General features: G+C 39.4%; 1 protein-coding gene across 3 annotated transcripts in view; it reads left to right on the top strand.

Moving 5' to 3' along the window:
- The window catches only part of TIAM2 (TIAM Rac1 associated GEF 2), a 166,432-nt gene that overhangs the window by 134,431 nt on the left and 11,030 nt on the right, over window positions 1–20,971 (top strand). For 2 of the 3 annotated variants that reach the window (XM_053972797.1, XM_053972794.1), the window contains 3 exons: window positions 699–802; window positions 19,264–19,443; window positions 20,871–20,939. In XM_053972797.1, coding sequence (XP_053828772.1) covers window positions 699–802; window positions 19,264–19,443; window positions 20,871–20,939 — 353 coding nt within the window. Of the gene's footprint in view, window positions 1–401; window positions 586–698; window positions 803–19,263; window positions 19,444–20,870; window positions 20,940–20,971 lie in introns of those variants that run through there. The other variant, XM_053972795.1, reaches the window with a different exon arrangement.

The following is a 20,971-nucleotide window of genomic DNA, read 5'->3' as shown; positions in this document are numbered from 1 at the left end:
GCATTGTGCCATCTACTGTGTAGATGGACTCCACACTTGAGAAAATTGGTAAGTATTTGCAAGAAGGGATTGTGTCTGTATTATGAATTATGGTGTTTGTTGCAGGGCAAAATTCTCTTTTTGTCTTAAATCTTTAAAGGATTCAGGACTAAGTTATGTTGAACAATGGTGTGTTCATCCAAGGAGAACTGCTTTGTGCATTTAATAATCTTCACTGGTTGTCTCAGCACAGAGTGTGCTGATTATAGATAGTGCTGCCTTCAAAAGCATGCTGTTAGCAAGAGTGTTACGTTTATTTTGGTAGCTCAGATATGCACATTGCTTCAGACAGTTTCCCATGTCCAGCTGCTGTTTGGAAAGCAGAGTTTCAAGGCATAGTTGCTCCTTGCTTTGACCTCTTCCATTGTTTTCTGAGGTGTGGTGATGATTTCAAATTTTGTATTTCTTCTGGACATGGCACTTAGTGTCCTGGTGGTGTTAGGTCACAGGTTGGACTCAATGGTTTCAGAGGTTTTTTCCAGCCTAATTGATTCTGTGAGTCTCTCCTGCTGTTGTAATTGTACTAGACACTGAAAGTGTTGGCAGGTAAGAGCAAATATTTCTCCTGTTTCTGTCCTAATTTATTTGCCTCTAATTTATTTATTGCCTCTAATTATTATCTGCCTCTAAATTATTTATGTGTTTTATTTCAAATGCAGACTTTAGTAACGTGCCAGACATCACATCCAGTTTGAAAAGAAGCAGTACTGATGGCACTCTGGACCAAGTGCCACACAGGGAGAAGACTGATCCACCCTTCAGGGTAAGAAAATGCTTAACACAACAGTCCTTATGAACCAAAAAGCAGTGTTGTAGCGTTAATGCTCTGCATTTTATTTGAAAGAATTTCACATGTGGCATTAGCTTGAAAAAATTTGTATGCATATTAGCTGTACTTGGTGTTTTAGTATCTGGAGGTCACCCTGACAGGTTGGCATCTACAGCATAGCTGCTGCATCTGCAGGAGCAGTGTGATGGGGGCAAATGCCAAGCCGATGGAGACTTGTCAAATTCATTCTTCTGTGTGGCTTGAACCCAGTTCCTGCAGAGAACAGTAAAGCTGCTACAGCTTTCTAATTGATTCAGTTTGTTTTGTCTTCTCTTTTTGCTGATATTTCATGGGCTTACTGTTAATATTGCAGTGACCATAGCAATACTATGTCAATAGTTTTAAACAGGGCTACAGGCTTGGAGAGGTGCAGTGTTTGAGAGACAGTGATTGCCACTCTCTAATTTGGAGACCCTTTATGTGTCTGCAGCTTCTGTTTGAAGTGGCTGGACTAATGGTTTTCTTTCTCTCAGCAAGGACTTTGGGGGCTGAGGCAGGAATGCCCAGAATTAGCACCCACCTTCATGCACTGGTCTCCAAAGAGCAGCTTTTTGTCCATTTTGCTCTGAATCAGGCTAATTGCAACCTGCGTCCAATTGAAGTGCATATTGTTTTGAACCTCCCAACTGCAAGTGTGGGTAGTGTTTTTGAGTTGGTGGCCATGATTTTACCTGGCATTGCCATTCTGACAACAGAAATGTGTTTTTAAATTCTGTTGATGAGTTGGTTGTATCTTCAAGCAAATTTGTGATAACACTTGTGTTAACACTCTTGCATAACGGGAATGACGTTAGAGTTTTTATGGTTCTGGAATATATTACTGCTGTGTGCTAGGTTGTGTGAAAAATTGGTAGAGATGAGAGAGAATGTTAAGACTCAGAAGACTGGAATAGGAAGATATATTGTGCCTCTAACCATACTTACTGAGAGGAGCTGTTAATCTTACTTTTTGAATTACTTCGTAACCTACTTCAGTCTTACACAGGTGATTTTATGCCGTTTCCCTAGAGAATAAGGAGAATCCCAGTGATTGTGGGTCTTCAGCCCATCTCCTGCTGCACAGGGGGGTTCCCACAGAAATGATCTGTATCCTGTGTAAGGATTGCTTATGCTTCCCCAAAGTCTTTGCAACCAGACAAGAACAAACTGGATTTTCTCCCCTTAGGATACATTGTTCCTTTGAAAGGAATATTGTGGATTTCTTTGCTGTGCTGTTTTAGGAATTCTGCCTGGCTTTAGGGGTGGGGATCTTTGTGGGAGCACAGCAAAAGTGACCACAAGGCTTAGGATGTTTTGATGGCTGTTTTTACCAGGCCAGGCTCCCCTGAGTATCTTGGGGAGCCCTGCTCACCGGGATTATGTGGTGTCCCTTGTGCACTGTGTGGACATAAATGCTGACCTTCTGTCCTGCTGGAGGGGAGGAGATTTTGGGGCATCAGCTTTACTCTAGCAGAAGAACAAAGCCAATCCTGATCGCCTGTGTCAAATACACCAGGTGCCAGAAAATTAGGGAGAGTTCTGAGGATTTAAGTACACAGAGAACAATTGCTGTACGCTAGTTGTTGCTTTTAATGCACTAAATTTGCTCCAATGTTCTAAATTACATGCTGCAATTAAAGCTCAAAAAAAGAGGGGAAAATGGACAGGTCTGCTCCCTGCCCTCCCTCCAGCCTCAAATTTGTCAGATTCAGCAGTTATTAGGGCTTTTGCATGATTTGCTGAAGTAATTGCCCATTCTGTATTGCAGTTCACTTCTTGAGCTGACATGCAGGTCTGCTAGCGTAATTTTAAAAATTATCTGAGGCTGTCCTGGTTTTGTAGGTACAAGGGTGGAAAACAGCCTGGCAATCAGAGGCAGTCAGACTGCAGCTGTAAAAGAGTCTGTGACAGCTCTATAATTTCGGCAAATGGTTTGTAATTGATTGCTGTCTTTCTGTTGGAGGGTGCCTATTACCGTCAGAGCTTTTTGTCTGACCCTTTTGATATCCCCAATAGATGTAGAAGTGAAGAAAACCCAAACCTAACAGTTAAGTTCAGGTGGTGTATATTGTATGTGCTTTTGTGATTATGTATAGCAGGAATTAAAATGATTTCTGTTTTTATAGCTGTGATTTGGGACTGCTCACCAGATGAACAATAACTATTGCTAATAAAAGCTAGTTTGAGGAAATTGTGCAGCCTTGAAAAGTGTAGCATCTGGATTTGGGGTTGTGGATTTTTTTTTCCCTTTGCCTTCTGTTTCCTGCATGTGCTGACTTGACCTCCCACGCCTGTGGACACCATTAGTGCAGTAGGCAAGTAGGCGATGCTGCAGAAGTATGGGGGAGAGGAGCTCTGTAAGCACAGCTCTGTGGAGGAGAGGCTGGTGGTGCTGAGAGGTTCTGAGCACAGCCTGGAACAACAGGCAGTTTGGGATTATTTCAGGGAAGACACAGCTAGAGATGCTCACTTTCCAGTTGACAGCAACGGTAGATGTGATTGTTTGGTTCTGAGGGAGCAGGCTCCTTTGAAGTTTGGTTGATTTTTGTCCTGTAACATGTAAGTAAGTTAAAAACAGTCTTAAAATTTTGGGTTTAATGATTGCATGTCTGATTTCTGGATTTTATGTTTCTTGTTTGAAGCATTTTCATTTGTCTGTTTTTCACTTATTTTCACTTTATTTTCTTCATCTCATACCAAACTAAGGTGAGGCATCATCTTAATTGAAAGTACAGTGAGGTGTTTCAGAGGTGCCTTATAATCTCAAAGCAATAAGTCTTTTGTTGCATGTGTACTACATTCAAACATGCCTTCATTTAGTCAGTCATTCATGGATTTATATTTTTTTTTTTTTGGTAGACTGAGAAGTGAATTTAGGAGGGCAAGAGAGGCTAGTATCATTCTGGAAATAGAAGCTGTTCCTTAAGTTATAAAATGTTATTAAAAATACATGGATATCAAGAACCATGCATTCCAGATGCACATTTGTTCTGACAAGAATACAAGCTCTGTATTCTCTGGGATACCCCATTTGAACTTTAATACCTTTAACCTTATCTTCAATTTTATTTAACAGGGATAGATATTATACTTGTAACACATTGTGCTGCAGTACGTTTTTGAATTGTATTAAAATACTGTTTATGTGGCAACAGCATGTTGTCCTTGCTCTTGGTTCTGGAGTGTGTAGATGTTCTGTTGACAGAAGAATATGTGACCTCAGAAAATCTGTGAATTGAGCATGCCTGTCGATGTAGTTAAGTTTAGTTGTGTTTAATCATTTTGAGAAGTAATTCTCTGTGCTCCTGGTGCTCATTTAAATACTGATATGTTGGCAGTTGCCAAGAATCAAGCTCTCTTTACATCAAAGTAGCATGAAGTTGAATGAACAAAAAATGCACTTTGTCTTTTAGCTAGTTGTTATTTCTAATTGCAAACTATATTGGCTAGAAATGTTTTCTCTAGCCCACTGTTTGTTTCAAGATTAAGTTTAATAGTCTGTTATTGACTTGCTTATCTTTACTTTGTATTTTCAGTGTATTAAAAATAATCTTCTATGAAACATAGCTAGAAGGGGAAATTTTACCATATAATTACCTATTATTTTAAGGTATCTAGAAAGAGACCTGCTGTAATCTGACTTTTGGTTGCTCTGAATCTTATAAGTGTCATCAGAGAGATACATTTCTGAAATCATATTAAATCTAACAGACATAAAGAAGTAACTTCATATAAATGCTTGTCTGAGAAGGGGAAGATGTGTTTTCACTTTAAGTATTTTACAGATCATAAGAAAAAACCTTAGGGTATACTCTCTGCAAATATTTCACATAACTTCATTTTATACTCAGCTGTATCTTAGAGGTCTTTAAGAGACTCAAGAAACCCAGTAAAAATAGCTAATGTGATGGCTTTTAATCATTGCAGAAACAGTCAATGAATACTGAATGGTTTTATGGTGGCATCTTCAAAAATTAACATTGCAGGTGCAGAAATGGAAGCTGCTGTGTGAGAAACTTTGAATGTTAACAAGAACTGGCTTTTTAAACAATGGCCAACTGGTTTCATTTTGTAAGGCTTTGAAATGCTGCCATATTTCTTTCAAACAATGAAGTAATATTGGTCCTGGGAATAAGTTGAATATAGAAACTTGGGGAAATTGCCTTTGCTGTTGCCTCTTGAAAGAGTCACTTTACACTCAGCATGGGTTATTGATCATACATGAGGACAAATGTATATGAGGACAAATCCATCCCCATCATCTCTTAATAAAAAAGAAATAAATTCTATACACTGAAGAGACAAAACCCATTCTTTTTCCTTAAGAATACCATTCTTAATGCAATGAATGGAAGTGATGGTTAAAAATCCTAGAACACCTTTCCCTAGCTTGAGCTTATTTAGATTATCTCAACTTCATCTGATAAGGAAATGAGAATTCGTGGCAAGTCTGATCAGCAGAGTTCATGACACTTTTGGCAAATGCACATCTGCATCTCCTGCAGGAGGAAGCATTTTCATCAAATGCTTTCAGCTTTTCAGGGGGATGAGGTCCAGGTCAATATGATGGCCCTACTTGAAATGCCCATTTTTGCAGATATAGCGGACAAAAAGAAGGTAGAAAAAATATGTCCTTGTGTGTTTCAGAAGTCTTGTTTTTGGATGCTTGAGTTTCTTATATAATATGGAGTCATCCTTCCAGTGTTTTTGAAGCTTGTGTGTTCTGTTTATTGTGATGCCAGTTGTGGCCAGTGCAGTGAGTACATTTCCGTGAAGCCAGCATGTCTGGGACCATGGTGAGAAATCTGGTTTTTGGTTTGCCTGCATGCCGTGCCACTTTTCATGTTCAAGGAGCCAACGTGCACATATGTCTGACTTGGGCAACTGCTCAGGTTTTTTTGTAGCCCTTCCAATCAAAGGTATATGTGCAATTGAGCCACTTATTTGTATATCTGACGGTGCCCAGGAGGTGTGAATGCAGAGAGAGACTGGGTCAGAAAGCAAATTCATCTTCCAAGTTCTACATCATGCAGCTACCTTAGGAAGCATCCCAAAACAGTGCTTTCAACAAATGCAAAATACATGTGTTGGGATTTCAAAAAGGAAATCACTCTGTTATCTATTAGCTGATTTCACACAGCTATTTCTGTAATGAAAATCAGTGAGTATTGTAAAGAGTTTGCTGCCTTTTGTGATTTTGGCCTCTTCTATATACAACATAGCCATCACTGGAGGGGTGGTTTTCATAAGTTGAAGAAATTTGCATTTTGTCTTCAAAATCCCTAAAGTTGATTTCAAAACCCCTCCATTAGTAGCATGACCACAGCCATCAACTTCTGATGCAGAATAATTCAGAGGTAAAAATCTCTAGGTACAATATACATTGAGGTCTACGTTCAAACCAGGATGAGAGAAAGATGTAAGGTAATCATTACTCATACTTTCAGTCCAACCCCAACAGAAAATTCATGCAATTGTTCAATGTTTGTGGAAGATTTGAAGGGTATTTTTTCTTCCAGCAGAATGCAAGTGGATGCTAGGAATTATGTATTCCTGATTTATCACCCAGAAAACATTGTACATTGTAATCTGTAGCAGATGGGGTTTGGAGTAGTTCAGGGCACTATTATTCAAAACACACCCAACTGCTTTCTACTGCCGCTGTCAGTAAATGTAATCCTATTTATTATATGGATCATATGTATTATATATGTGTAGTGATTATTTATTTTGATTTGGTGATGACTCTCATAGCTCTCAGAAATGAGTATGGGATCACCAGTCTGACTGTGTGTATATAAGCAGTATGTGAAATAATTTTGTTAAGCAGACTGTAAAAATTAAAAATCTTGGAAAGGAAATGTTACTACTAACCAAGTAAACACCAATTGTTGAACTCCACTGAAAGAAAACCAAGTAGAAATGACCAGAAGCTCAACAGAGCCCTATACCCACTTCTTGCATGGAGGCAATTCCAGCTGAATGTTGTGATGGCTTCTCATTAGCTCTGTTTTGCATTGCCTGGGCAGTTCCCACTTGCGCAGCATGTCATTAATTGCAGGAGAGCTGCCTGCCTGAAGGTTTACTCAGCATCCTTAGGACATGAAGGATTTTTCCTTTATTTTAATCATGAAAACTTCTTTTTAGCAGTTGATGACATCCAAAAGCCTGGGGAGTAGTCTGCAATTAACTTTTTTTTTTTTTTTTTTTTTTTTTTTTTTTTTTTTTTTTTTTTTTTTTTTTTTTTTTTTTTTTACTTTGTAGGAGGGGGATTAACAACATAGTACTCTCAAAATCATGTATAGCCTCTGCAATCCAAGTGTCATTTTCTTCCAGATGTGACATGTATTTAGGGAATCTCAGAGCTAACATGGGAACATAACATCTTTCTCAGCAGTGGTTTCCTTGATTCATTTGTGCCTGGAGGGGACTGTTCTGCATTGAAAGCATGACAAGCCTGTGGGGAGTTCTGCTAATTATTGTGCTTCCCTTGCAGATAGCCCAGCCTATGGTGACCCTACCAGAGCTGGTGGCTCCAGCAGTGTGAACCCGCTTCCTGACCCTTGCTATCTTCCTGTGCCTTTTGAGAAGGGTATCAGTGAAACTATAGCCCTTCAGAAGTTCATAAGAATTTTGCAAATTAATCTAGGTTTCAGTCTATTAATCTATTGCTCAGAAAAGGCACCAGAACTGGTAGACTGTAGGTTACAGAAGGCTTACTGTAAACCTATTAGTGATTGCTACTGCCCAGTCCTGGAATTCACTTTGTTGTGTTGATCCTGGAGTTCTGTATTCCCCTATGGATGGCCCAAAATTCAAATGTAAGAGCTGTGAGTCTTGGCTAACACAGCAAATGAGCTGCAAAGCCACAAGGCTAAAAGCATGGAAAGTGCTATACCTAATGTGAACCTGTAACCAGGTCAGGCTGTAGATGGAGACCTGCTTGCATAGTTACTAGTAGGGAGGCATGAGAACGGTAGGAAAGAAGACTGAAGGGTCTGCACAGTATGTGCATTTCCTGCATCCAGAGGTGTGACCTTGTGGGGCTTTGTTTTGTGCTATTACATTGAGGCCCTGGGGCTTAAGGGAAGGGGTATTTGTTGTCTTTCCTCCAACCGAAGGAAACGTCCTCTCAAAAGTACTGAGACAGCTTTTGGTGTAAAACATACAGATGGTTTTGATCAGGAAAAGAAATTGTGTTGTGTTGATGCTTGCAAATGAAGGAAGCCAGTGGGAGAGGACTTACAACACAGCTTTTCTTTGTAGTCATCTGGGAAAAATCCATAAGGCTTACCTGCAGATGAAAAGGGAAGCATATGACAGCTGCCCTGAATCATTGCAACAGGATATGGTTAGCAGTGTCTCTGGAGACGCCCATGACTTCATTGATGAAGGGCAGGAAGCTCTGCCTGGGAGCCCACCAGCCTCCAAAAGCAACCCTGCTCACCTGCAGTGCAGGATATGACGGCAGCATTTCACTTTGGAGGGAAAGGCAGAGATATCTAATCACACTTCTGATAGACCCAGGGAACTGGGTAACCTCTCTGCCAGCTGCAGAATATTTAGTGGTTTGTTTTTTTAAAAAAAAATCAAGGTACTGTTCAGTTGCAGTGTTGACAGTAGCGTATGTGTTTTTTTCCTTGTGATGCAAAAGCATCTAAACCCAATTTTAGTGCGTGCCAAGGTACGTGAAGTGTCCAGCAGTCACCCGTAGCACACAAAGTCACTTTAAATTTGCACAAAGGTTCAGTATAGGATTTCAGATAAATACTTCATCCTGGATACCATCATAACTTCAATGAAGCTTTGATTTTACTCTGTCAGGAACATGTAATGACAAAGGTTGACCTGAAATACCAAAACTGAAAAACATCTGCTACCTGCAGCAAATTCTGCAAAATAAAAGATAACAAAAAAGATACATGAAAGAATCAAAGAGTCAGAAGATAAAAAAAAGAAAAAAAAAGTAAGGCGTCAGTTGAGTTAGATGCATAGGGAAGTTCCACCAGATTTTCATGTTTTGTTGTCTGTTGTCTCCTGTTAACATATTGTGAGCAGACATGGACATCCTCTCACATGGTGATTATTTCCTTCTGGGACAGTGGAATTCTCCTGTAGTTCCTAAACACAGCTTTGCCAAAACCAGGGGAGAGGTTGGTGTAGAGTTCAGAGAATCTATATTTGTCTGTACAGGGGAGTTACTGCATCTTGTAACATTAGGAATGCAAAATGCTGGCTACTAACAAGAATAGATATGAGTTACTGCCTCCAAAAGTGTCATGCTGCAAAACTGTGTTGTTAAACATGGGTGCAACTGCAAAGATAATGTCTCAGTGGTTGCTACAGTTTCTAATGCAATACTTGAAAAAAGTTTTTGCATTCAGCACAAAACACTTTGAGTGAGAATGTTACAAACAATATTTAATATGCTTGAAATTAAAAATAAAGCAAGAATTCACTTTAAACATTTGGAATGCTAACTGATTTTTTAATCACTGGAATTAAAGCAAGTGTCTTCACTGTGGTCAATTATGCTTTGAAAATACATTTTGATGGCATTTAAAAACCATGTTATTAGTATATTAAGCATGACAGGAAAATATGCAGAAAAATTATCCACCCACAGTTATAAAAAGTAAAAAACCAGACTCCCTCTAGATCAGTGTAGAGGTCTGGAGACAAGCTGTATTAATCCTGAGCTTATAATGCTTAGAGACCACTAACATTGCAGAGCTCCTGTTAGTGCAGGGTACGTAAGTACATGTATACTTTTAAATATATGTGTCTGTGTGTGTGTCTACATATGTGTGTTGTGTACATGAATTATGCTTCTGTGTCACCAGTGGTCCAGACTGATGTTACAAAGTAGCCCACAAGTGCTCGGGAATGTCCTGCAGGCAAGCCACTGTTTCCTTTCATTCAAAGTGTACACTGACAGAGCAAAATTAGCTTCTTACATTCATGCATTAAGGGCAAAAGCTGGATGGGAAATGAACTGGAGGCAGATAAGCACACCTACACATATCGGGACAATAGAGGGAAGCCTGTGTTATGAAGGATGTCACTGTTATGGTAACTATCAAGGCTGGTGCCACTGAAATGGAAAGATGAAAACCAGATGTCAGTAAAGGGAATGTTCATTATTCAAAGTACACAGGAACAAACAACAGGGCTATGTCATTTTTCCAGTGATCTTAAGAATATTTCACAGTGGTGGATTATTTCACTTGTTTTTGAAAAGTGCTTGAGTGCTGCTTGTGTGCTTCTAGAGAAAAAGAAAGGCTAAATGAAAAGCATTCATTCATTTGCTTTGCTTTAGTTTGTGTTGTTCCCCTTTTTGATTTGTCCAAGTCCCTCAATAGGAGATGGAAAGATTACTGAAACATAATTGTCTTTTTTCTAATGAATACACATTAAAAAAAAGCTGTTAATTGGTAACATCTTTTAGCTGGCATATGGCTAGCTAATAATGCAGGCTTAATTAGCAAATCTGGGGAAGAATAACTTCCTAATATGGAATTAAAAAGGCCTGTCATTGTTTTTCATCAAGATTAACGATATTGCTTGGACCTGAAATTTAGCAACCTTTTTTTTTTTTCTCAGTCCCAGTGGATGAGCTGTGTTTTTACATGTATCTATTAGAAAAACAGAGCTTGAAAGTGCCACAACTAATGCAGATAGGAAACAAAGGAACAGTAGCTCTCCAGAAAGTATTGTTATACTCTTAATACACTGTATTAAACTTAATCTGGTGATCTGGCCTGTATTATTTTTTAAATGATATATGCAGCACTGTAAACTTTTAATTTTCACAAACTATTTATTTAATTTTGTTTCTTATCTTCAGACTTGCTCTGTGGATCCCTAGGATCTGTGGACTACTGCAGAGGCACCCACTAAGGGTGGATAAGAACAGTAGCCGTGTACATGCTGCACAGTAATCTATGAATTTGGATTTTTAAACGAGACTGTACATCCACTGAAAAATGAAATGTTAAGGAGCAAGCAAAACCTCTCTTGCTGCTTCAAGACCATTTCCTCAATCTTCTGTTTAGAGTCTTCTCCCGCAGTGAACCTGATACGTCTCCAAGAGAAAGAAAGGGCACAGTCCATCCGCTAAGCAAGAGCTTCCTGCTGCCGTGATGTGTTCTGCATGCCTTATCAGCAGCATGTTGTTTCAGGGCTCCAGCATCATTTTTCCTCTGATAGGCAGCCTCTCAGTGACTGAGCTGTACAGTTTGGCAAATGCTGAGCTGTCAAGTTGTGCTAATGATTTGGAAAGAGATGGATGTAAGTTTAATTGCAGTAATTAAAGGAGAAAGCTTTGTTATTCCCTTGTTTGTGTGAAGGCGAACATCCTTGAAACCTCAGAAGCAGTGCACTCTTAACCAAGGATATAGATACCCAGGCTTGGTGTATCATTGGGGTTCAGGAAAAGAGTTTCCTAGGGAGCAGTAGGTGCTGCCAAGGGCAGTGTTGAATGAAGCCTTACAGCTCAACTTCATTGCATTGTAGGAGTGCCATGATAGGGACAACATGGAAGTTGCTGTGTTTTATTATGCTACTGGTGTAGTTCTCCTTTTATTAATGAATTGCTCGTCAGTCTTTTATCTCTTCAGTTCAGTGTTGTCATGTCCTATAATGTTTTATTTAAAGCTGCATTGTTCTTAGAGTAATCTATCTGTAGACCCAAATGGTTTTGTGTAAATAAGTCAACATCAGAACTCTTACTTTCAAGCCTGAATTTATTACTGAGCTCATTTTAAATTTCTTTTTATTGATGTAATTATGGCTAAAAAGTTCAAACAAAGGACAAGCATAATTATATAAAGAAATCATCCAGAGAGCTGCCTATTTGTTTTTCATTTTATCATTGTAAGAGCATTTGTATGCCTCAACATTTAGCAGTATATACCCTTGACAGAGCATCGGTGCTATTGATAAATTATGCTGACCTTCAGGGCAGTCAGCACCCTCTAGATATTTTTAGGTATTTGGCTAACTTTCTCAAAGCACCTGATGTTTTGTTTATGCAGTAAATTTCACAGGCAGGGAGGCAGGTATATTTCTGGGGAGATCAAACCCATCTTCCCTTGTCATAACTGAACTTTGTCCTGCACTCACCACATCAAGCTATTTATAAAAAAATCTTCTCGTCTATCATGTTTTTCCTTCATTTGTAGCAATAAAGGGAGGCATGGCAGGTCTGTCTGTACTCTCATACACTGCTTAGCCTCCCTGCACTGGGATATTGTCAGCATCTCCGATTTTGGGTAATCGGCACAAAAGAGAAAGTTGTGCAGCTGAGCTCAGAGGGAAGGTGTGTTTGTGGGAGATCACAACATCTGTGGCTTCCTTCCGAGGGCTCTTTCCTTTGGCAAAGTTTGCATTCACGAGCCACAATGCCCGCCTTCAGGAGGAGTAAAACCAGAGCTAAGAGTTTAGCGCTGGCTCGCAAAACCCAGCAGCAGGCAGCAGCAGCTTACGGCTCCCTGCACAGGATGTTCTCTGTGGTGAGTTCTGCAGCGGCGTGGCTTCAGCTGGGGGTGCTGCTTAATTAGGCTGGGGTGATGGGGCTGCAGAAGCATCCAAGCTGCCCCTACCTGATAAATAATGACTGTCCCAGCATTAGTAATCAAATAATGGATTCTCACTATGTGGTGTTGGTGGCTGAGTTTGTACCACTACTCTGCATGGGAAAAGATTTGGGGTTTTTGAAGTTTGGGGGAGGGAAGGGTGGGTTGGTTGCCTGCACTGTTTGCTGCTGGGCTCAAGCAAATTGTTATTTCTTGCATCTCCCAGAAAAAGGACTAAATAAGATCCATATTTTGACAAGAAGTGGGAAGGTTTTAAAAAGATTCCTCATGGAAATTTGGAAATAACTGCAGCCTGAATGTTTTAACCGTTTCTCTGTTTTTTCACAATTAAGTTAGTATTGTGGAAATAGGGAGGGAAAATATATGATCTATAATCAAGGTAAAGCTGGCAAAATATATGTATTACACTGGTGGCTGTATATATGTGTATATATATATACAAATATGTATGTATATATGTGTTACACAGGTTGTAGAAAAACAACATGAGCTTCCTGCGTTAAAATTGACAACATCAGGATAAGGACCAGGGGTAGGAAGAACTGACAATTTTTTACAAAACCAGGGTTTGGAAAATTTTTTATTATGTCCTTGGATGTTACCTCATAAGACTCTCTTTCTTGTGACCTGGGCTGTCAGGGTTCCTCTTTTTGTTTTCCTGATGCTCTCATCTCTACATTTTGTACAGTCAGGATTTAGTGTCCTGCAATGGAAATCACTTCTGTTTTGCTTTTGACTTTGGTATGAGTTGGCTCAGATGACTTTAGAGACTGATTCTAGAGAAACTGAGCACAGCATCTATAAACTCAGTGGTTGCTGCTTGTCCTGGGGACCTGATCAATGCAGGCTCTTGGGCCCGGGTCCCTACTGTATGACTTGGTCTATAACAATAGTTTCAGTCAAGTACCTCAGTCACCACTGATGGTTCTTCTGTGCTCAAAGAGAAAGATGGCATCTCTCTGTGTGGCAGGTGAGAGGGAAGATTTGCCACCATGCAAATATCAATAGCTCAGGCACCACATCTGGTGGGTTGCACCTTGGCTGTTTTACACAGCTGTATGTTCAGCCTTCTTTCAGACCTTGCCCTGTGCTCTCTGGGAAGAATTACTGGGTCAGCAGCCCCTCCCTCTTCTTATAGTATTTGTGATAATTCTAAATGAGGTTGGTGACATCTAATTCTGTTAATAGGCTGATTTGCTAATGTGAATCTCTCTGAAATTGGGAGATTCTAACTCAAAGACAAAAGTTCCTTGTTAATCCCTTGCGTTTTGTATGATTTGGTAGTGTCTAGCAGGGCACCTTCTTATCCTGTGGTGCAGAGGATTTGCTTCTCCCTCCTTAAAACATAACTCTAACTATGCTTTGCATATTTCTATGAAGGATCTGAGTGGACACTGAAAAAAAATGCCCTTCTTGTAGCAAGGTTTTAAATATTTTCATTAAAAGACACACAAGAGACAGAGTGAAACAAACCAGACCCCTAGAATTTTATTGTCAGTCAGGAACAAGTTCATATTGAGTGGCCTTGGAGTTGGGAAAACAAGAAGGAGCAGAAGATAACTAATGACTGAGGCTACTGCTTTGGTTTAGCTTCTATTGCCAAAAGCTGAGCAGCACCTTTTATCCAGACTTCTGTGGTGAAAATGCCACAAAGTATTTTTCAGTAAAACTCTGCTGGCATTTTTCAGTTTCAATGAACAAATTAGAGGAGTGAGGTACTGTATTGGTGTCTAACATAAAGCAACTTTTTTCTGTGGTCTTTAAGGAAGCTAGAGCCTTCAACTTTCTAGCCTTTTATATTGCTTGGTTACAAAGTACTTCCCAGTCTGAGGAAATGCCAGAGATGTCCATAGAGTGATGCACCTACAAAAAGATGGTGACTGTCAGGGCTACCTTTGTTCTGGAAACACCTTCTAACACAAAGAAAAAGGGATGCACATCTCCAAGAGCTTTCCTTTTGCACAGAGCAAGGGATGTTAAGGTGTCTCAGGTTAGTTGTTCATTGCTTAAAATTCCATGTAATTGTATTTCTTCTGCTGACTGGTGCATTCAGTCTTCCTGGAAATAGATCCATCAGATAGAACTGACAAGTTAGCTGTTCATTTTTGGAAGGCACAAGTCTAATCTAATTTCTGCAGGGTGTTTCTGAGCGTTTCCTCTTAGGGTAGGGAGTTCAATGGATTGGTGATCCAGCCCATAGATGTGGTCTGTGTCCTGCACAAGGATACTGAATCCTGAACGCTCTTCAAAGGACATGCTTGGCTTTCACTTCACCAAGGAGTCTTTCTTAAGTTGTATAAAGCTTTCTAAGTCTACTAAAATATTCCTTTCCATCACTGTTTCAAACAAACCCTGACAGACTGGCAAAGTACATCATATGTACAAATGAGGGTAAAGTAAACAGCAGCATGCAGAGACCCTGTAACACAAATTGACCTTGTGCAACATTAATGCTCAATCAGTATAATTCAGTAGAAAGTCACAGGATAGCCATGAAATCACTGTGATAGTTCTTAACCACTGCTGATTAATGTCTTCTGGTCTCTCACTGATTAATTTTATGGGGTTTTGTTACTCTGGCGGGGATAGTACAGCCTCAAATGATGATATGCTTGTCTGCAAGGAGCAAAGAAAATCTGTAAGACATCCTTGTAAGAGTATATTTTTGCCCACTTTAGGGGAATAATCTGTAATATTTCTTGTCACAACTGTTATTGAAAAGAGAATATGCTGCATCTCCATCTGACAAAGTGAGCACCACTGTGGTTGCTAGCTGCTGTGGATCAAGGTGACATCTCTGTGGGCTGGAACTTTCTGTTCAAAGGTTACTTTGAGCAGTCCACATTCACAGAGAATACTCCTTGCAGAAGCATGTGGAACCTTAAATCTGAGTCTCAAACATGCAGGGATGAAAGAAATGTTTCTCCAGGCTACTTCTACACATCCTTTTGTTTTCTAAGAGGCCAAGAGAGGTTGGTCAGGAGGTTGCTTCCCCTGACTGGTAGATCTGTAGGACAGTTTATACAGCTTTGTTGGAAAATCTTGAATATGGCCAATAAACCATAAGGTTTAGTAAGCACAGTGCTCCTTAGCTTCCTTCTCCCTGAAAGAAGGAAGGAACCTTTTTCATTCTTCCTGAAAGAAGGAAGGAACCCTTTCCATACACTAGCCGGAACAGTGGGCAGTGGATTGTGCTCACTGTCCTGGCCACATCATGGTGCTGCTGCTGGGCAGAGTTGTGGCTGGAATCCATTTCAGACACCAGGACAAAATTGTGGGGTTTTTTTTTTTCTTTAAGCCCTGCATAAACTCCCTTTTCTTTCCCACCTCTAGCACTGTTAGTCTAATTTTTTTTTTATATTTAGCCTTATCTGTCTGTGGTTCGATGCCAAAGGTAAGCTGAAGCTGCTTGTAGTCTCCTGTACATGTTGCTGAAAGTGGCATACATAAGCTCAAATATTGAATTTTGGAGGAAGTTTGCTGCTTCCATTGTAGTTTCTGCTCAGCTTTTATTTGTTCCCAGCTACATTGCAGCCTTGTCTGCAGTCAGTTATCTGGACTTCTCTTTTTTACTGATTTAAATGTTTTTATTCTGATAAGCTGCACACTATAACGGTTGGCATAAATAATTTTTTTACCATTTACTAGGTACAAACAGTCTTGGTTCTGCACAAATAAAATCAGCTGTGTGCTTGAGGAATTTATCAGTTTTATCTGAGAGTCATATCTGCCTGTATTAACCATTGCAATGTCAAGATCAGAGCAAATTCAGGGTTAATTTCCTCCTTAATTCAAGATAGCAGTGGATGTGTGTAGTATCAAGAGGGAGTTCCTTTTGAGACTTCTTGACTTAAGGGCACTGGACCACCAAGTTTTGATTTGACATCCAGAATGCCCAGATGGCTTGGAAATCCCAGCTGCAGGGCAATCCCAGATAGGGAACAGAGGCTGAGCCTCTCCTGCCCACACATGCCAGATGTAAAAGCTGGTCCTAGGGGTTGTCATTCGAGACTTTCTAGAAAGGATCTGTTTTAAACAGTTTAAAAGAGCAGGAAATTGTTTTGTGTTAAAGGCACAAAGTAGCGTCCAGAACACTAGGGAAAAGGGGTAGAGATCTCAACCTGGGTGGTAAGAGAGTTTTGTGTAGAAACATGGAGGAAGAATTGTTTTGTGCTTCTCTATTTATTTGTTGCTATGTTCTCATTTATATTGGCTCCTTGTCAAGAACCAGTGGTTCCACTGGCAAAATGGGTTCCCTCATCTTCTGTGGTCTATGCAATGTGTACGAGTGAATGTGAAACACTTTTGTCCTGTGATCAAGTGGCATTTCATGCTTGCTTTAACCCAAGTGAAAATACCACAGTGGATACAAAGAGTGAGGTCTGGATATTGTGTAGTCTGGAAGACTCTTCCCTCTTGTAAAGGGAAGGACACTGAGCAGTATGACTTAAGACAAGATCCTGTGAGCAGGGAGGTCAAGGGCAATATTTTAAATGCCAAATTTGCAAATATATCCAGGAACATATTAAAGCTTATAAAAATCAGTGCTTGTCAACAGTACCTGAGAAGTAATCCTGTGCCTTGGGCTTTGAACAATTGCAGAACAATTTCCGACAGCAAAATTATATTGCTTAGGTGGTCAAAAAGGATTTATGTTGAGGAGCATCATCTATTTCCATATGCTTTCCCATACAGTGATTCTTGGTGACAGATGCAGCACTGACCCCAAAACACAAGGGGATGTAGAAATAGCACATTCCCCAATGTCGGCCTGCTCTATATGCAAAGGTGTTTGAGGAGGAATAGAGGACTTGTAACTCTTCCTTGTAAAACTGTGCCTGATGATGATGCTTGTGACTTGCTTTCAATTGGCGGCCTTGCATCCTTGATCCCAGTGTCCTTGATCAGTCATCAGGCTGATGTAAATCAAGCTGCCCATGTGCATCTTGAGCTGTAGAGAGTGTAAAATCTGAAACATTCTGATATAAATACAAACCTTTCTCACATCAGAAACGAAAACAAAAGTGAAGTGCTTTGGCACTCAGTTGTTTAGAAGCTGCTTTAAAAGACCCCCCCCCATGCACACCACTTCCTAAAGGATTTGTTTGCAAGCCACTAATTAATTTCAGTGTCACAAACTGACTACAATTTTTAAATTTATTCCATCAGTGTGGAGCTATAATTCTAACAAACACCATTCAATTCCTATTGCATGTTTTGGGGTCCTAATAAGTGTTAAAAATACTAAATGTATCTAAATTTCATAGTCCTGCAAGCTGTCATTATACTGGATTATGAAGATGGTTGCACATATCAGTGAGGAAAGTAGCTTATTTTTTTACAGTGGTGGCATTTTTCAAAACTGGGAGCTGGGAAGCTACTGTGTAATATGGACTACATGGCAAATATCTGATATTTTAACATTTATTTTCATCATATAGGTGTTTATTCGCAGGAATGGTTGAGATTAAATATTGCTACTCCATTTATCCCCCACTTTACTGGAAGACTTTGTATAGCTCAGTTCATTTTCAGATTAACTTTTGCATTTGTTCATTTGATGGCCTAGTATGTTGGTGAACAAAGATACACAGGTAATCAGTGGTGAATCAGGACACCTAAAAAGGATGACTTGAAACAGCTTGTGGAATAAATAAAGTACAAATTAAGACAACTCTGAAATGCACTCATGTCCTGATATCACTATAAAAAGACTTACACATGAAGCAAGGCAGGCCTTCATGTAGTCCTCTTTGAATGCACTTGCTAAATACAAGGTGATAAATGTCACAGCTTATGCAACTGTCCAGTTTGTGCAAGTGTCTGAATGACAGAAGCACTGAAGAAGAATTGTTTCATGTAGTACAAAGATGTTGATACTGAATGCTGTTAATGTAGAATTGGGTAATGGTAGTGATGTTTTAGCTTTCAGGGAAACACTATGTATGAAAGAGAACAGTGAAATAATTTCAAATTAAGCATTGAAGATTATATGGCCTGCAAAAGTTGCTCTTGGATGTTAGTTGTGGTCATCCAAGAGCAAATTACATAACTATTTCATAGTGTCAGAAATATCTCCTTGTCTTCCATCTTTGCATTACAAGATTTACTGTTGTTGTTCTATCTTCATTTCCTACCTTGTTTGAAGATTTTCTGTTTGTTTTTTTTTTTTTATTCTGTGTTTAATCATTCTTCTAAAGAATATCAAATATTTAGTTTTCTATTTGCCTTTTTTGAAAGCAAAAGATCCTGATATGTAGTTGTATCCTTGGGAAGAAAACATCTGACCATCTTTTGACACCCCCAGATATTGGAATCTGAGCCCTCAGCTTCATGTCTCAATGTTTAGAAAGCAACAGCAAAACACACAACACAACATAGGTTGAAGATGAAATACAAAATAATTATTCTGGATGCTTATAAGATATTTATCTGCTAATTCTTTCAATTTTGATGCAGTGAGTGTTGCAAAATAAGAGAGGTGGAAAACAGTGTGATGCTAGTGTCATAAGAATCAAAGTATGTGATATATCCGAGTGCTCTGTCATCTTTTGCATGCTATGAGCTTGTATCTGAAAACTGAAAATAATTTGCACTGGAAAATCACTAGCAATTTTAAATTCCTTTTACTGCTATGATCTGGTTCTGCTATAAATTAAAGATGTTCAAAGCTGTCAAGATACACATCTGAGAAAAATCAATGGCATGCTCTGGCCCCTGAATTTGGAACAGGAGCAAAATTGGAGGAATTTAGAAATAATTGTAGTACAACTGGTATTCTAAAACACTGTCGCTTGTCTGTTTCTTCTCACTTAACAGAGTGCAGAACAGATCAGTGCGTTGTGCCGAAACTTCCAAGAAGTCCAAGCAAGCAATATGGAAGGACAGAAGGACAACCAGGATCCACCTCCACGACCACTCGCTCGCCACCTTTCTGATGCAGATAGACTGAGGAAAGTCATCCAAGAACTTATGGACACTGAGAAGTCTTATGTCAAGGTAGAAAAAAAAACATGGCTCACTTGTTTTTGAGGCTGACTGTGACTTCTTGACAGTGTTAGCATATTTTGATCTTATCTTTATACAACCCGCCTTCCACAAGGGCCATAACCTACAAAGTCTCCTTATCTAATTGTTCCTGTTGTTTCTGGCAGACTTGCTCCTGTAGCTGAGGGTGTAGGATTTGATGTAGTAGCATTAGTTGTAGTCAAACTGTAGCTGTATTAGAGAGCGGTCATCTGTGGGGAGAAGATACCTGCAAACAAAAGGGTTTTTTCCAGGGGATGTCTCCCTAGTTTTCAAGATGAAGATAAATCTGGTAGAAGAAAACAGAATAGTCTCCTACAAATGAGTATGTGGAAAAGAGTGCATGATTATTTTTGAACCAGGAAAGTTAAAAGGCACAACTCCGGTGGGTTGTAGCCTGACATGGAAGTTATTTCTCTTCTGACTGCTAAGCCTGCAATTTGTTCGATGTATCTCTCTTCTTTTTATGAACTCTAAAATCATGTGACTGGCTGCCAAAGGAAACATGAAAACATCAATTTCATTGACCTACAGCAAGAAGGCATCATCTCCTTTTCTGGATCTCAAAACCTTTATTTACAGATGTCAGCACTTGCTGCAATAATGTTTGTGGAAGAGAAAACACTTCATCCACCACTGCAGTGCTACAGCCATATGCTGGACCCTCATTTGTGTCCACCTGATGTATCTTTTAGAGCAATTGCTTGAACAAAGCATGATCTTGGAGGCCACTGATATACATGAAATTTTGCATCAGGAAAAATCCTGGCAGGTTGCAATACTTGTTGCAGTATTTTCCGGGAGCTGCTCATTATTCCTTCTACATAGAATTTCTGGTGTATCTCTTCCTGGGGTTGGAGAGCCCTGTAGTGGGCCCCAGGCCTGCTGGGTGGGATAGTAAGTCTTCAAAAATGGCACTAATTTTTTGAAGTAACTGAAAAAGCCCATGATCACACCTACCTGACAACATAACTGAACACTTTAATAACAACTTACAGGGTTTTAAAATGCTACATTTGCCTCTGAATATTACTACAGATTTTTGAATAAGTGGCTATTTATATAGTTTATGTAACATAAATAATTAAAATATTTGATGCTGTTAATATGGATAGACTAATTTAAAAATAATAATCTGTAACAATTCTTCCTCATGCTAGGCTAAAATATAATTTGCTATAATTAAGTTGTAAAGCCTTAAGGGATGAAACATTACACTGAAATCGGTTTGACTCTAATTTAGCAGTAACTTCAGTACTAACAACATGCAGGGTATTTTGTTACTGAAAAAGAATTGTATCTTTAGTTCATTCCCCAAACTTACCCCTATCTCAGGGTTGCCACATAGAGAACAGTTTCCAAATGATACAGAAAAAGTGAACAAATACTCTTTTTTGCAGGACTTGAGCTGCCTCTTTGAGCTATACTTGGAGCCCCTTCAAAAAGAAACCTTCCTTACTCAGGATGAGGTGAGGGAATATCTGAAAAAAGGTCGTTGTCA

The sequence above is a fragment of the Vidua macroura genome, chromosome 3 (genome assembly GCF_024509145.1).
Source record: "Vidua macroura isolate BioBank_ID:100142 chromosome 3, ASM2450914v1, whole genome shotgun sequence".
Classification (NCBI taxonomy): domain Eukaryota; kingdom Metazoa; phylum Chordata; class Aves; order Passeriformes; family Viduidae; genus Vidua; species Vidua macroura.
The sequence above is the reverse complement of the archived record's forward strand: the minus strand, read 5'-3'. Positions and strand labels throughout refer to the sequence as shown.